At 46.7% G+C, this 15419-nt stretch overlaps 1 protein-coding gene across 16 annotated transcripts in view; it reads left to right on the forward strand.

Moving 5' to 3' along the window:
- Positions 1–15419, forward strand: part of CALN1 (calneuron 1) — a 477883-nt gene that overhangs the window by 236791 nt on the left and 225673 nt on the right. For all 16 annotated transcript variants that reach the window (XM_082432419.1, XM_082432431.1, XM_082432434.1 and 13 more), the window contains one exon: positions 13034–13177. In XM_082432419.1, coding sequence (XP_082288545.1) covers positions 13034–13177 — 144 coding nt within the window. The remainder of the gene's footprint in view (positions 1–13033; positions 13178–15419) is intronic.

A 15419-nucleotide genomic window follows, 5' to 3' on the forward strand; every position in this document is an offset into this window, starting at 1 on the left:
TTCTTTCGATGCTGTCTTGTTCACACAGTTTGTTCACGAGATTACTGAAGGGGAAGCTGGGGAAGAGAGCTGGTCCTCTGTTAATTACTTATCCTTCATTTCTACTTCTTTGATCTACGGAAAGAACCAACAAGTTAGGCAAGGTATTGTGTGATGAAAAGATTTGGAAGGTGTGCTAGGACCCGGAGATGAGGGGGTGACTGATTTAAGGTTAGTGATAAGACAAAGGGACCTCCTGCAAAGAGCTCTTTCCTGCCAAAAGCTGCTTACATCCTGTGGCTGAGGTTGTTACAGATGGGGCAGGGGGCAGAGGGCAGGGGGCAGAGGGCAGGGGCAGGCGAGGTGCAGCTGGGAGGTCTTAGACCTGCAAGGACTAAATCTGTCACTTGGCTGGTCTTACGTCTTAAGATTGGTAGGCCTATGGGGGTTCCAAAAACAAAGACTTTTCTCTAGCCTTCCAGAATGTAACATCCCTCTGGGACCCAAGAAAGATGATTGTTAAGTAGACAGTTGTACAAAGCTGGGTAGCATGTGCTGCTTTGTGGCAGTGAATGAGAGCTAACTGCTCAGTGCACAAGTAGGAAATGAGATGGTCCCATGACAGCTGCCATGATGGAAGAAGGCATTGATTCGGGAGAGACAGAGATGCCTGGGGCATTCTAGGATGAGCTTGGGAGGCTGCTAGGGAGAGTCTGAAGTTGTAACAAGAAGGGGGTGTACCAGAGAGTAATAGTGAGATAGAGGCTGCCCTGGGGAAGCCGAGACATGGGTGAGGTCAGAGCTTCTCCAAGAGTGGGGCCTGAACCATGCATGAGTAGGGAGATCAAATTCACTGATTGGAGTGTGCAGGAAAAAAAAAAAACAAGGAGAAAGAAATAGACTAGAAAATAGAGTGTGTCCCAGGTGGGGAGGGTGTGTCCTTTTCAGGAAGTACGTGTTTGAAGAGGTAGAGTGTGAAGTTGAGGAGTGCACACTCTGGCCAGCAGGCCTGGATTCAAATCACTGCCCTGACACTTAGAACCACGTGGCCTCAGGTGAAGGGCAACCTTCCGTGGGTTGTTGCCAGGAATAAATGAGCTAACATACAAAGAACACTCAGAGCAGTGCCTGGTATAGTTAAGCACACAGTAGGTTTAGCCCTTACATAGTAGTTGGAGCCAGAAGAAATTGCTACTATTTGACCATTTTTTAATCTATACCAAAGCAATTTTATATGGTTCAACCTAATATACTCATACACCTCCCCCATATACATTATAACTATATTGTGCATCTGTCGTGATGTACTGTGCATTTCTTACTGTGGATTGGAATTTAAAAGGCTGTGTGCTATCCTGGCTTTCCCTGGCTAGGGCGTGGCTATGAAGCATCAGTTTTAATAACGAAGTGTGATATTTCCATAGGTACTTTGCTCTGAAGGGCCCCATGACATGCTCTTTTGCTGTCTTTGTCTAGCCCTCTTCCATGTGTCATTAAAGGGTGGGCTGGGTGCTGGGCTTTCTAGAGGTTGCCCTTACCTAGTGGCGAACAGAAGCATCTGGGTCACATGGTAGGGCCTGAATCCACCTCACCACCAACTCCAGGCCTCCTTCCTGGCTCCTCTTGAGTCCTGTGCACTGGCTGCCTTGCATCTTCTCACTAAGCCTGGATTGACAGAAGCAAAACAAAGCTGTATTGCAGCATGGATGGACCTAGAGATTATCATACTAAGTGAAGTAAGTCAGACAGAAAAAGACAAATATCATATGATATCACTCATATGTAGAATCTAATTTAAAAAATGATGCAAATGAACTTATATACAAAACAGAAACAGACTTGCAGATATTGAAAACAAACTTATGGTTACCAAAGGGGAAATGTGGGAGGGAGAGATAAATCAGGATCTTGGGATGAACATATACACGCTACTATATATAAGATAGATAACCAACAAGGACCTACTGTATAGCACAGGGAACTCTACTCAGTATTCTGTGATAACCTGTATGAGAAAAGAATCTGAAAAAGAATGAATATATGTAAATATATGTATAACAGAATCACTTTGCTGTACACCTGAAACTAACACAACATTGTAAATCAACTCTACTCCAATAAAATTTAAACAAACGAAAAACCCAAAGCTGTGTTGCCTTTAAAAATAATTTTTGCCTCATTAAAAAGCAAAACCAAAAAGAGCCCCTCATGTTTGCTTGGATTTAGTTGTTGGTTTTCTGTTAGAAAGTTCTTTTTTTTTTTTTTTTCAGCCCAGGAGAAATTCCAGAGGTCAGGGAAAAGACTTGGTTTCTAGAATAATACTCTGTGAGATCCAGAAAAAAAATCTTGAGTCCCAGCCACCAAGCTGTCCTCCATAGTCCCTTCCCACTGGGGGCTCAATGTGGGCCCCACCTCTTCCCAACCCATGTCCTGTTTGCTTTCTACCTTGGTTTCCTAGGACCTGGCACCTAGAAGGGTGTGTGACACACAGTCAGTGCCTAAGAAATATTTGTAAGGTTGAGTTAAATTGAACAATGCAAAGATAAACTTAGCTTTGAGGATTCCTAAGACCCCAGGGAGGGGAGGGGGTGTGAGCCATGCCTGAGAGGCCCTCTCCTCTCCATTCAGTTTGCTTCTGGTTTATTTCTGGAACTTGGATCTTGCTCTTCTGGCCTCCATATCAGTGCTAAATTCACAAAATGACCTTGTTTTCTCAGAACCTGATTTTTCTCTGATCTCAGGATATTCAGCTTAGGAGCAGTGTGACTTAATGAAATATTAATTGTATTGATTATTACCATGCTCACAGATAAATTCCACTCAGTATTGCCTTATGTGCCAAATGGTGCGATGCCTATTTTCTGCCTTGGGCTATTTCCCTGAGAAGGTGCTTGTTGCCATGTGAGAAATGACTCCTTCTGGGGAGAAGCACCAGGTTTGTCCCCAGGATGCTGGCTAGTCAGCTGGCCTGTGGGAGATGGTCCATCTCCTCTTAGGAGGAGCTACCCAGCATCCTGCCCTGGAAGCAGTCCTGGTCTAGACTCAGGAGGTTGGGTCTCTCCCCTCTCATCCCTCCTCCTCCCATGTTAGGGGAGCCCCTTTCCCTTCTCTGAGCCTCAGTTTCCTCATCTCAGCCATGAGTGTGGGTGTTTCCTGGGCACCTCCTTTGGGCCTGGCCCCATGCTGAGAGTGAGGTCTACTCAGGGTCCTGCAATTACCCTGCAGGTCTTTTTCAGGCAGTGTCTGAATTGTCTCCTTTTCCTTGAAGCCTCCCTTTATAATCATCTGGATCTTGAACTTCAGCATAGCTAGATGAAAGGTACATCTCAGAGGAGATTGGGTTTCTGTGCATAAAAATGATGCAAAATGGAGGACACTGAGAACTGATACTGCCTTTTGGGAGAGTGTGATATTGTATAAGAAATATATATGGTTGGTCTTCTTCCCTGGTTCCTGGCCCCAAACTTCTGAAACCCTAGGAACCTCTGGAGTGATGAGAGTATCTTTTGTATGCTAATGAGATGACTGGTGGCTGGGGTCCTTAGATAGCTTTAGGATGGGGGCTGGTGGCCAGAAAGACCAAAGCATGATTAGAAGGTTGGAACTTTTAGCCCCATCCAGTGACTTCCAGGGAGAGGAGAGGGGCTGGAGATTGAGTTCTGTTGTCAATAACTAATGATTCAAACAACCAGGCTTACATAATGGAACCTCCGTTAAAAACCCTAAATGATGGGGTTTGGAGAGCTTCCACATTGGTGAATACATGGAGGTGCTGGGAGGGTGGTGCCCAGAAAGAGTATGGAAGCTCTGTGCAAACCATAACCGCCCCCCAACACCTGGCCCTATGCATCTCCTCCATTTGGCTGTTCCTGAGTTCTCCCCTTTATACTAAACCAGTCAATGTAAGTAAAGAGCTTTCCTGAATTCTGTGAGCTATTCTAGCAAATTATCGCATCTGAAGAGGAGTTGTGGGAACCCTTGACTTCATAGCTGGTTGGTCACAAGTCCACGTGGCCTAGACTGGTGGCTGGCGTCGGAAGTGAGGACAGTTTTGTGGGACTTCCCCTTTGGGGTCTGCACTGACTCCGAGTAGTTAGTGTCAGAACTGGGTTAAATCATTGGACACCAGCTTATTGGCATCCAGAGAGCTGGAGAATTAGTTGGTGTGGGAAAAAAACCCCACACATTTGGTCTCAGAAGTGATGTGAGTAGAAACGGGTCATAGAGGACAACTTGGCAATATATATTAAGCACCTTAAAAAAAACTCCTGCCCTTCGACCCAATACTTGTGTTCCTAAGATATCATCTTAAGGAGATGATCATCAAAAGACGTGAAAATTTATGTACAAAGATTTCCACTGTGGTATTATTGAAAATCAGAACTGATCTAAGTGTCCCACACTAGGAGTTTGGTGGCATCAATTTGGCTATCGTGATTTAATGGGATACTATGTAGCCATCAAAAGTGATGTTTTATCGGATGAATGGATAAAGAAGATGTGGCACATATACACAATGGAATATTACTCAGCCATAAAAAGAAATGAAATGGAGGTATTTGTAATGAGGTGGATGGAGTTAGAGTCTGTCATACAGAGTGAAGTTAGTCAGAAAGAGAAAAACAAATACAGTATGCTAACACATATATATGGAATCTAAGGAAAAAAAAAAAAAAGGATATGAAGAACCTAGTGGCAAGATGGGAATAAAGATACAGACCTACTAAAGAATGGACTTGAGGATATGGGGAGGGGGAGGGGTGAGATGTGACAGGGTGAGAGAGTGTAATGGACATATATACACTACCAAACGTAAAATAGATAGCTAGTGGGAAGCAGCCGCATAGCACAGGGAGATCAGCTCGGTGCTTTGTGACCACCTAGAGGGGTGGGATAGGGAGGGTGGGAGGGAGGGAGATGCAAGAGGGAAGAGATATGGGAACATATGTATATGTATAACTGATTCACTTTGTTTTAAAGCAGAAACTAGCACACCATTGTAAAGCAATTATACTTCAATAAAGATGTTAGAAAAAAAAAAAAAGTGATGTTTTAAAGACCAGCTAACAACATGGAAGATTGAAATGACAGTGTGTTAAATGAAAAAAAAAAATGATATAAAGCTATAGAGAGAGCATGAGCCCAGTTTAGGAATATCTATACTTAAAAAAAGTATGGAATAAAATGCCCTAATATGGTAACAATGGTTATTGCTGACCAGTGAATTATAGATCATTTTTTTTCTTTATACATTTTGGGGGCATTTTTCATAAGAAACATCAATTAATGTATAAACTGAAAAATGTAGCATTCCCCTGTAGGTCTAGCTCTGGTCTTTTGCGGGGGTTGTCCCCATCCCAGAGGTCAAGTCCAGAACCTCTCAAGACAAAGAAAACTGCAGTCTTGATAGACGTCCTCTTCCTTTCTCTTTGCGCATCACCCTGTTTTTCAGTAGAGAGACCCTCCAGCGATGCTGGCTCTCATCCGTATTCAGATCATTTTAATGGTTCTCCTTTCAGCCCTGTGGAGCGTTCAGTCCATCACCGGCTGCCCGTGGCCCAGATGGGCTTTCATTGTGAGTTTCAGTTCTCATTTGCTTTGTTCTTTTGCTGTTAGGGAATTTTCCATTAGCTTTAACGGACCTGGCATGCGAAAATCAATTCAGCTTCATCTGTGGAGGTGTAAACTTTGGGGACAGATAAACTCTGTTTTAGCTCCTAAACCCTTAGAAATGCCCCTGGCTTTCTGACCGCCTGGTGCCACCCTACGTTAGGAGAGAATGATTATTTTTCATGACCTGGGCTACTTCGTCGGTGTAATTTCTCTACCTAATAAGTTACTGACATGCTTTTCTTTCTGAATGCTAGCTAGGGAAGGAGTTGGCGTTATTTTTGAATTCAAGGTGTCATTTGAGGCAAGAGGTAAGGAAAAAGGCCAGGAGAGTGGTGACACCAGAAATCCGCAGCATGAACCTTCAATCACTGTCCCACCAGCCTTGAGCACAGGACCTTTGAATTGCTTTTTCAACACTGCCTCTTGCCTGCCCCCAGGGTTAACAGGGACTCACGGTGAGCCTGGGGCCAGGGAACCTGCAGGAGCCCTGCTCAACCCTGGATTCTGACCGTAGATCACGGCTACTGTTATGCTCTCGGGGAGGGACAGTCAATTAGTGAGCATTTATTGAAACGGATGCAATCACATCTCACATAGCAAATAACCTAGGAGTGAGGATCCTTTAACCCTTTTGAAAATGTACCAAGACAAAAAAAAGCCAGGTTAGAAAGTGTATGATACAAAGCAGCATCGTAACCCCAACCCCGCCCCCATCTGTGTGGCCACAGCTCTATTAAATGCGGGACACTTCCGGGTTCCCGCTGCATCCCTGCCTCCTCCCAGCAGATTTCCCTCCTCCTTCAGGGCCCCACCCCCCTTGCTGTCTGAGCTCTCACCTCTGTGTTCCCTAATTACTGAAACCAATTAGTTGTATTTGCAGACCCATAGATTATAATTAAATTGGAACTCATTCACACTAAAACCCACACCGGGATTGAACCAGCATTTTGTATGCAGTTATGGTCACTCTATTCCCATTTTCCATCCTCATCGTATTTTCAGTATCACTGTCTTCAAAGGCTAGTCGTGTATTTCCATGTATTCACCAGGCCTGGCTGCTTGGGTATCTCTCGGAGCCCTGGACTCCGCGTGGCCAAAATACCACGTCCCCTCCCTCCCTCCCTGAAACCCTGTGCTTCTTCCTGAATTCGCTCTCAGTTAATATCATCACTGCTCACCCCATCAGGCAAACTAGAAACCTCAGCATCATCCTCAAATCGTCCCTCCCCTAAACCCGGGACACCTGAGCCCTGGACCGCTCAGAAGTCTCTTGGTCCCCCTCCCAGCAGCTCCGGAGGTAGTTCTGGGCTCCTCATCTCCCCTTCGTCTCCAGGTGAGGGCTCTGCTTCTCATCCCTTGTCACTCTGGTCTTCACCACCCTGATGCCAGAGCCCTCAGTTTACAAACGAATCTGATCCTTTCTCTCTCTCTCTCTTTTAAAAATTTAAAACCATTAAGGGCTCCCTGTGGCCTACAGCAGGGGTTCACAAACTTTAAAAAGCCAAAGTATAACTATTTTAGGCTTGGTGAGCCAAACTGTCCACGTCACAATGACTCAGTTCTTACTGTGTGGTCCAAGAGCAGCTGAAAATGGACAACCATTTGTCAACGAATGGGCATGGCTGTGTTCCAATAAAACTTTATTGACACACAAGGTGGTGGGCCAGATTTGGCCACAGACCATCGTTTGCCAACACCTGGCCTGCAGGGTAAAGCTCAGGTGGCTTCGAAGGCTCTTTCAATCTTGCCCTAGCACACTTCTCCACCCTCATCTCTCAATGTTTCTACACCCACCACGCAGCCAATGCGTTGAACACGCCCATCTTGGCACAATTTCTCCACTCAACCTCCTTTCCCTTCTCTCTGAGGCCTTAAGATTCAAAAGATCCAAGTGTAACCCTTTCACAGAACTGTCTCTGTCCTAAGGAAGGACTTCCATGAGATTTGTGTAGACTTGTACTATTCTGCTTGTCGTTCTCTGTTATGAATATCTGGTCACCCCTCTGTCTCTCCAACTGGAATGTAAACTTCTCGGAGCCTGGAAAGTTTTTTTGGCTACCTATCTATCTTAGCATCGCATCTGGCATATAATAGATAAGCAGCAACTGTTCAGTGAGTGAATGGCTGTATTAATCAGCTCTGCATATTCATTTGTTGTCTTTCATAGAGAAGGGGGAAACTTTTCTAAATCTTTTGTCATTAGCTCAGGCCCCGTCCTATTATTTCTCCCGAATAAAGACCTCCAGACTTGTCTCTTATATTTTCTGGTGCGTTTGTGTTGGTGTTTAACAATTGCCTGGCCTAGCCTTGCTGAGCTGCATCTCTCTCCAGTTCTGCAGTTTCTCAATGGCATTTATCAACAGAAGGCATCTTGTTCATTCATAAAGCCCTCACGTTTTGTGGTTAAAATCCCACCCGCTTCCCAAACATACCTTTTTGTGGAGAATAAACAGATTTCACAGCTAGCGGGGATTGAGATAGGAAAAATTGTTCTTCGTTACTAATTTGAGTTTGCCAGTTAGCACAATGAATTTCAGCTGATTCTTCAGCGCTAGAACATTAGCCGATGAATACTGACTCTGCCTGGTGTCTGGATTTCATCTGATATACACTCTGTCGGGGCGGCCTGATTGTGAGTCTGTTCTGTATGATGGCCGCGCCTCTGGCCACTGCTCCTGCCTGAATTGGCTATGACCATAGGGAGCATCACAGAACCAAAGCATGGTTCTCAGAGGGCACTGGGTCCAGACGCAGGGGGTACCAGTGGTGGCTGCAGGTATTTTTAAGAAAATAGACTTGCTGGCATAATGAGCAGTAAATCTCTTGTTCTCTAAAACAGGATCGTTTCTATCCCAGGCCTTGCATTGCTCCAGAACACCAACCTCACTCCAGGGAGGAGAGGCCCAGGTCCCTGTGGGAATGTAGACTTTGCTTCTGGGAGATTCCACAGGCAGAGAGTGGATTTCTTTTTTTCAGAAGATGTGTCTTACCGTGTTTCCTTTCATATTCCGCACAATGACAGTTGGACAGGCTCCATGCGCATCATGGATGCCCCTCTGTGGTCCATGAAGTCATCTTGCAGAGGGCAGAACTGGCCGTGCTGGTGCCTGGTGTGCACATGCTTCGTGAGGCTGAGATTGAATCAAAGAGCAAAAGCACAGCATGCTTATATAACTCCGAAGCACAAGGGACTTTCGCCTGAAGAGGGGATACATTCCAGTGGAAAGCACACCGCATTACTGAGTTGTTCCCAGAAACTTGATCTGTGGTCTCCAGTTCCCGAGGATGTGGAAAGTGGCCAGAGCCCCTTCGTGCTGTGCCCAGGCTGCCTGTAGCCAGAGGCAGAGGGATCCGGCCTGCTCCCATGTCTCCGCTGTTTTATGGGCATCTTTCTCACACCCTGTTCTGCTATTAAAAATAAAATGAGGCACACATCACGTGTCTCAGACTGCAAGACCCATTTCCTTCTAATAAGCCTCTTGCTTCCTGAGCTTTCAAGGTATCTTTCCAGGGTGGAAAGATGAAATCTCTAGAGGCTCCTATTATGGATTTCTAGTTTGGTACTATTTTTCCCCTCGTCTCTGCTACTTTGAAAGAAAACGAAGTTAGTGAGCTCTGTCTGCCTCTGCAGATACAGACACACAGACCCCGCCCCCCCACAGGAGCAGATATTCATTTTTTTTTTAAAATAATTTACTGCTAGTTTCTTTTTTTTTTTTAAGAGTTATCAATTTTACTGATTTTTTTTCCAGAGCTCCAGCTTTTTTTTCTGGCTGTGCTGCACGGCATGTGGGATCTTAGTTCCCCGAGCAGGGATCGAACCCATGCCCCCTGCACTGGAAGTGCGGAGTCTTAACCACTGGACTGCCAGGGAAGCCCCCCTGGGAGCAGATATTCTTTGCAAACAGAGAAGAGCGGCTTTGTCCCACTTACTTGGGGGCCATAGAAAACAGAACTCAGAGCTGAGATGTACCTGCCGCATCCTGTCCTGGGCTAGAGCAGGGCCCGCCTGGAGGCTGCAGACAGGTAAACCATGGGGGTTTGAGGCCTCGAGCGAGCATGTTCCTTCAAGCAGGGCAGTTCTGGGGAGACCCCTGTCTGAGGTCTGATTTACCAAATCCAGTAGCCCAGGGGTGAGGCAACCCTAGGCATAACCCAGGCAGCAAGGTGGGGGTCGGGAGGCATACCCACCAAGGCCCTCATTTCCAGGTCAAGTTCTCAAACATCCCCAACCAGGCCTCTCTGGAGTGGCCAGTGTAAGGATACAGGCTCTTTCAGCGGTAAGATCTAGGGCATGCAGGGGACCACAGGAGTGAGGCCAGGCCCTGTCAACAAAAGGGGACCGTCCTTTGGAGTGACAGCATCAGCCCAGAGAGTTCAGGATTGAGTCAGAGGAATGGGAAGAGGAGATGGTGCCTCGGGAGAGAAGTGGTCCAGAGAACAAGGGGCAGGGCTCAGCCTGCAGCTGACCACCAGGCTGGCCCACCTGGGACCCCAGCCTCTTCTGGGACCCCAGGCAGGGCCCTTGTCATCATCTGACATTTTCTACTGTTGCACGGTTTGTGTCGGCCCTGATGTAAAAAACCCTATCATAGAGGCTGGAAGGAGATCCAACCCAACCCAGTTTTCAGATGGGAACACTGAGGCTGAGGGAGAGGCCTGCCCTGGTCGCAGGGCAGAGCTAGATGGACTTCCTTGTAGGCTGATTCCTGTTTCAGGCGATCTCCCTCTGTATCCTCCTGCGCTTGGCGTCGAGACTTGGGCCGAGTGAGGCGTGGTCTCTGCCCCAGTGTCCTTGAGCACTGTGTGACGTGACCTCAAGCTGAGCCGTGGCTCTAAGCTCTTTTAGGGCCACCTGGCACCTGGTAGGAAAACATATGGCTGCTTTAGGTAATCTTGGGCATGTTGCATTGATGAGAAAATTCTCAAAATGCAGACAAACCCCTTAATTCAGAATTTGGAAAGGGCTAAAATGTTTTCTATATCATCAATGGAAAAAAGAGAGGTGTTTGAACAGCAGATCAATAGGGTGTGAAAGAGAACACAGGCTTCCTGTTCTTCTCTTAAACACTTTAACGATGTCCACGGATCCTTAGAAAGGGGCTCAAAGGACCTTAAGGATTCTCTTGGCCAACCCAGCTCATTCACACATGAACAAACCGAGGCCTCAGGATTTGGCTGCAAACCTAATTAGCTAATATGCCTGGCTGGGAGCCCAAGGTCTTGACTCCCAGCCTGGTCTTCCCTCTGCCGGAGCACACATTTATTCACGTAGCGCATTCGGAGTGCTGAATTAGTACCGATAATCAATCTGCTGCTAATATCTGATGCTTATTTGTTCAGACACATCGTGCATTGAACAGCTGTCCGTCAGGCGCCTCCTTCAGAGCGTAGGTGGGAACATACCGCCGTGAATGAAATGTATGAGGAGCTTGCAGCTCCGAGAAGCCGTGATTTCTGCACCATGATTTCATCGTATTTCTAGATGGCACGTGCGAGGTGTCACGTGGGAGGAGTCAATGACCTGCTGAACAGTCGGCAGTGAGGGAGATAACTTGGCTGTGGTGAGCAAAGGTGTTTTTGTGAAATATGCTGCCCTCGTCTTGGTCTTGGAGGACCGATATGATTTGGGCAGGTAAAGAGGATGGCAAGGTATTTCAGATGGAAGCCCTGGATGGTAGAGTGTAGAGGGCTGAAAAACAACCCCCAAAGGTATCAGATTCCCATCCCTGGAACTTGTAAATGTCACCTTGGAAAAAAGGGTCTTTACAGATGTTTTTAAATTAAGGATCTTGGGATGGGGAGATTATCCTGGATTATACGGTGGTCCCTAAATGCAATCACAAGTGTCCTTGTAAGTGGGAGGCAGAGGGAGATCACAGACAGAAGACGAGAAGGTGATGTGATCACAGAGCAGCTATTGGAGCGATGCGGCCACAAGCCAAGGAAGTAAGCTTGTAGGAAGAGGCAGGAAAAGAATCTTCCTTGGATCCTCTGGCAGAGTACGGGTCTGTCCCACCTTGATTTTGGCCCAGTGATACTGATTTGAGATTTTGGGCCTCCAGACTGTGAGAGAATAACTTTCTGTTGTTTAAGCCACCACGTTTGTGTGATTGATTACAGCAGCCCCAGGAAATTAATACAAATAGGAAAGAGAAAGCCTGCTCGGGTAAGGGTTCAATGTGTTTGCTGGGAGGATAGTCAGATATTTAGAGAAGCGGTAACTACAGTTTACCCTTCATGGATGCTGAACCCATGGATTCAAGGGCCGGCTGCCCTGCTGATACCAAGGGATGACTGTAAATGGTTAGGGCCAGCGTCTTGCATTAGTTTGAAGAGTTCCTGCAAGTTTCTGCCTGGATCTTATCTTCCCACCTGGAGTGAGGGGCTCTGGAGGGGAACCACGATGTCCGGCAGATTTCTCTGCAGTCCTAACTCCTGTGCTCCTTAGGTATAGGCGGCCACTGCTTGTTGAATGGCCTGATGAGTGCTGGCAGCTGCTGTAGCTGGGCTCACACTGGGTTTATTGATGAAAAATCAAAGCTGTCTGGAGCTCAGAGACAATTGATGTACCTCTCATCTCCAGACTGTGATCTCCAATCGAATTCCCATGACCTACCTCGCAGGGGTGTGATGTGTTAGGAAATGCTCAGCCAACCCAGGATGAACAGGCGGCGGCGGCGGAGGTGGGGCTCTGGAGGGAGGCACTCTGGGTGGAAGGCAGAGCAACTCTGGTTGGGGTAAGAGGATGGGAGTTTCCCTGCTGGGTGAAATGGCCTTCTTGATGGCGGAGTCAAATTCTCTGCTAGCCCCAGAGAATGTGATTAAAGACGGCTCTGGGGCTCTTATGACACTCTTATTGATCTGAGGTTGTTTATAGCCATAAAATAGCTGTAAATTAGAGGAATGAAGTAAAAACAGCAGGGTACTTAACTCCTGTCCTCCTAGGAGGTTGAGAAAGCTTTCTGCACAGCTCCTGCGGCAGCAGGGAGCTGAAGTGTAAGTCTGCAAAGGGGAATCTCATCCTCCTTTCTTCCTGACAGTGCAAGCTAGTAGCTGTCTTCTCACCGCTGAAACCTAATCCTCATCCTTGTTGGGAAAGTGTCATCTGGCTGACACAATTCCCAGCTGGGACCACCGTCTAATTGTCTACCGGCTACTGTGTGTTCGATGCTCCGGGCCAGTTATCTCCTCCTTCCAAAGCTGTTTTTCTGTTTTTATCCCCCTTCCCTCCCTTTCCTTTATTCCCATCTCCTTTTCTCTCTTTTTTTTCTTCCTTTCTTTTGTTCCTCTTTTGGCCACCCTTTTTTTATCAGATTAAAGGGTTTGACACATCACTATCTGTAAAGCAGTTAGGAGTTTTCAACGGACAATCGCCAATCATTTCAGCGCAGTAGACCACACCTTGTGACACTGGACTTTCTTTGCTCTCCCCTTGTAGAGATCCGAGAGGCCTTTCGGGTTCTGGACCGAGACGGCAATGGCTTCATCTCCAAGCAGGAGCTGGGAATGGCCATGCGCTCGTTGGGGTACATGCCGAGCGAGGTGGAGCTGGCCATCATCATGCAGCGCCTGGACATGGACGGTGAGACCCGGGCCTGCAGCGCCCCCCCTGGGATGAGCCTGCACTCATCAGGGAGAGCTTGGGTTTAAAGGCCCTTTGCACCTGGAGTCGAAAGACTTTGATTCATGTCTTGGTTTACCTTTGAGGAGTGGAAACTTGAACTAGATCAGGGTTTTTCAAACCACATTCCGTAGGCCTCTAGGGGTCTGCAGCGGTGGTTCTGGGGCCACTAGAGACAGCAGGGTGAGGAAGGGGGCCTGGCTGGCGGAGGACTGAGAATGGTTTGGTTTTGTTTTCAGAACAGCTTTGTTGAGAAAGAATTCACACACCATGAAATTCACCCATGTAACCTATACAATTCAATGGCTTTGAGTGTATTCACAGATTTGTGCAACCAATGGCATGATCAATTTTAGAACATTTTCACCATCCAAAAAGAAACCCTGTACCTCTTATTCATCACCTCCCAATCCCTCTATCCCCCACCAAGTCCTAGGCGACCACTAATCTACTTTCTGTCTCTATGGACTGACCTCTTCTGGATGTTTCATATAAATGGAATCGTGTAATACACGGTCCTTTGTGACTGGCTTCTTTCACTTAGCGTAATATTTGTAGGGTTCATCCATATTGTAGCACGTATCACTACTTCGTTGCTTTTTATGGCCAGATTATATTCCATCGTTTGGCTATAACAGCTTCTTTTCTCTCTGTCTTACATACTGGGTTTCTACATACAATCACATTGAGGAAAAGGGTTTCACTGTATTTAAACAGTTCTGAAAAATGACTGCATTTGATGATCCTTAAGATTCTTTCCTGCTCTAAAACTGGCTGTGACCTTCCTGCCTTGGCTGAAGGTCCAGGAAGGAGCCTTCTTATTTTGTTGTTTTCAACACACACTCTCCCCCTCTGAAAAGCAGCTTGATTCCAGGTGTAAAGGGTTCAAAGTGGCAGGCTTTGGGGACTCTTAGGTATACTCATGAAGTAGAGACAAAGTAAAAGGAAACAGAGGAGGGGGGCAGGATGCCTTTGGGAGAGATAGATGAAGACCCTGGTAGGGAGATGTTTGCTTGGCCTGCAGACTAATTGCAAGAACATGGCTGTGTCCTGTTATCTTGCTGGATTTGTTGGAAGGATAATTAATAAGTGTGACCGTATGGTGAATGGACCCCAGTGCCAACCACCAAGTGCAGCTGTGGGCATTTATTTGCTGGTTCAGGAAAGAGATGTTTGATCAGGGATGTTCAGTTGTATGTGGAGCGCCAACCCTGTCCTTACAACCTTGATGGGTTGTGACTCACTGGGTCTTTGCACGCCTGACTCGACCTTGCTTTGTATGTAGAGGTATTTGTGACAACCTGGAGCAAAGCACATGTTGTATATGTCCATGAATTCCCATCATCATTTCAGAGATACATTTCCAGAAAAGAGAAAAAAAAGAGTTTCCTCCTTAAAAGAATAGAAATCTTAACCTGTACCTCTGTGTATAGAATTAAGATTTTTGTGCTTTTGAGTCTCCTCCCACAACTTGTAAAATAAAACATGGTCAACTGGACTAAAAGCAAATGGAATTAGCAACGTTTAGTCAAAATGATCTGGGGCTATCGTGGGAGAGTTACTCCTCTGAGATTTAAGGGTCTTTGTCCAAGTCCATCCCTGTTCTTTGTATATTCATTCATCAGACCCTGGCTCATGGGGAATTTTTACATTTTTGCAAATCCTCCCTGATTCCACCAGGACTTGGGAGTCCCCAGGGGATCTCGTGTTGATGGTGCTGTTCAACGGGCCCGTCAGGACTCGGGCATCCATATCCATGTGGGGGTTACAGTTTAAGAGACTTCAGGTTTCACCAGTTTATTTGCAACATCACACTTAGCGACCAGTGCCGAGGGTGGAACTTCCAAGCAAAGCGTGTAGAGAATCGCTATTAGTTCCTTTAACAGAAGCCCAAGTCATCGGCCTTTTTCATGGTGACCCCATCAGGTGAAAACACTGTTATTTACCTTTTTTTAAAAAATTTATTTTTATTTATTTATTTTTTGGCTGCACTGGGTCTTTGTTGCTGTGCTCGGGCTTTCTCTCATTGCGGCGAGCAGGGGCTACTCCTTGTTGCGGCGCGCAGGCTCAGTAGTTGTGGCTCACGGGCTCTAGAGCGCAGGCTCAGTAGTTTTGGCTCACGGGCTCTAGAGCGCAGGCTCAGTAGTTGTGGCGCACGAGCTTAACTGCTCCGCGGCATGTGGGGTCTTCCCGGACCAGGGTT

Source organism: Balaenoptera physalus (genome assembly GCF_965194825.1).
Source record: "Balaenoptera physalus genome assembly, chromosome: 16".
Lineage (NCBI taxonomy): Eukaryota > Metazoa > Chordata > Mammalia > Artiodactyla > Balaenopteridae > Balaenoptera > Balaenoptera physalus.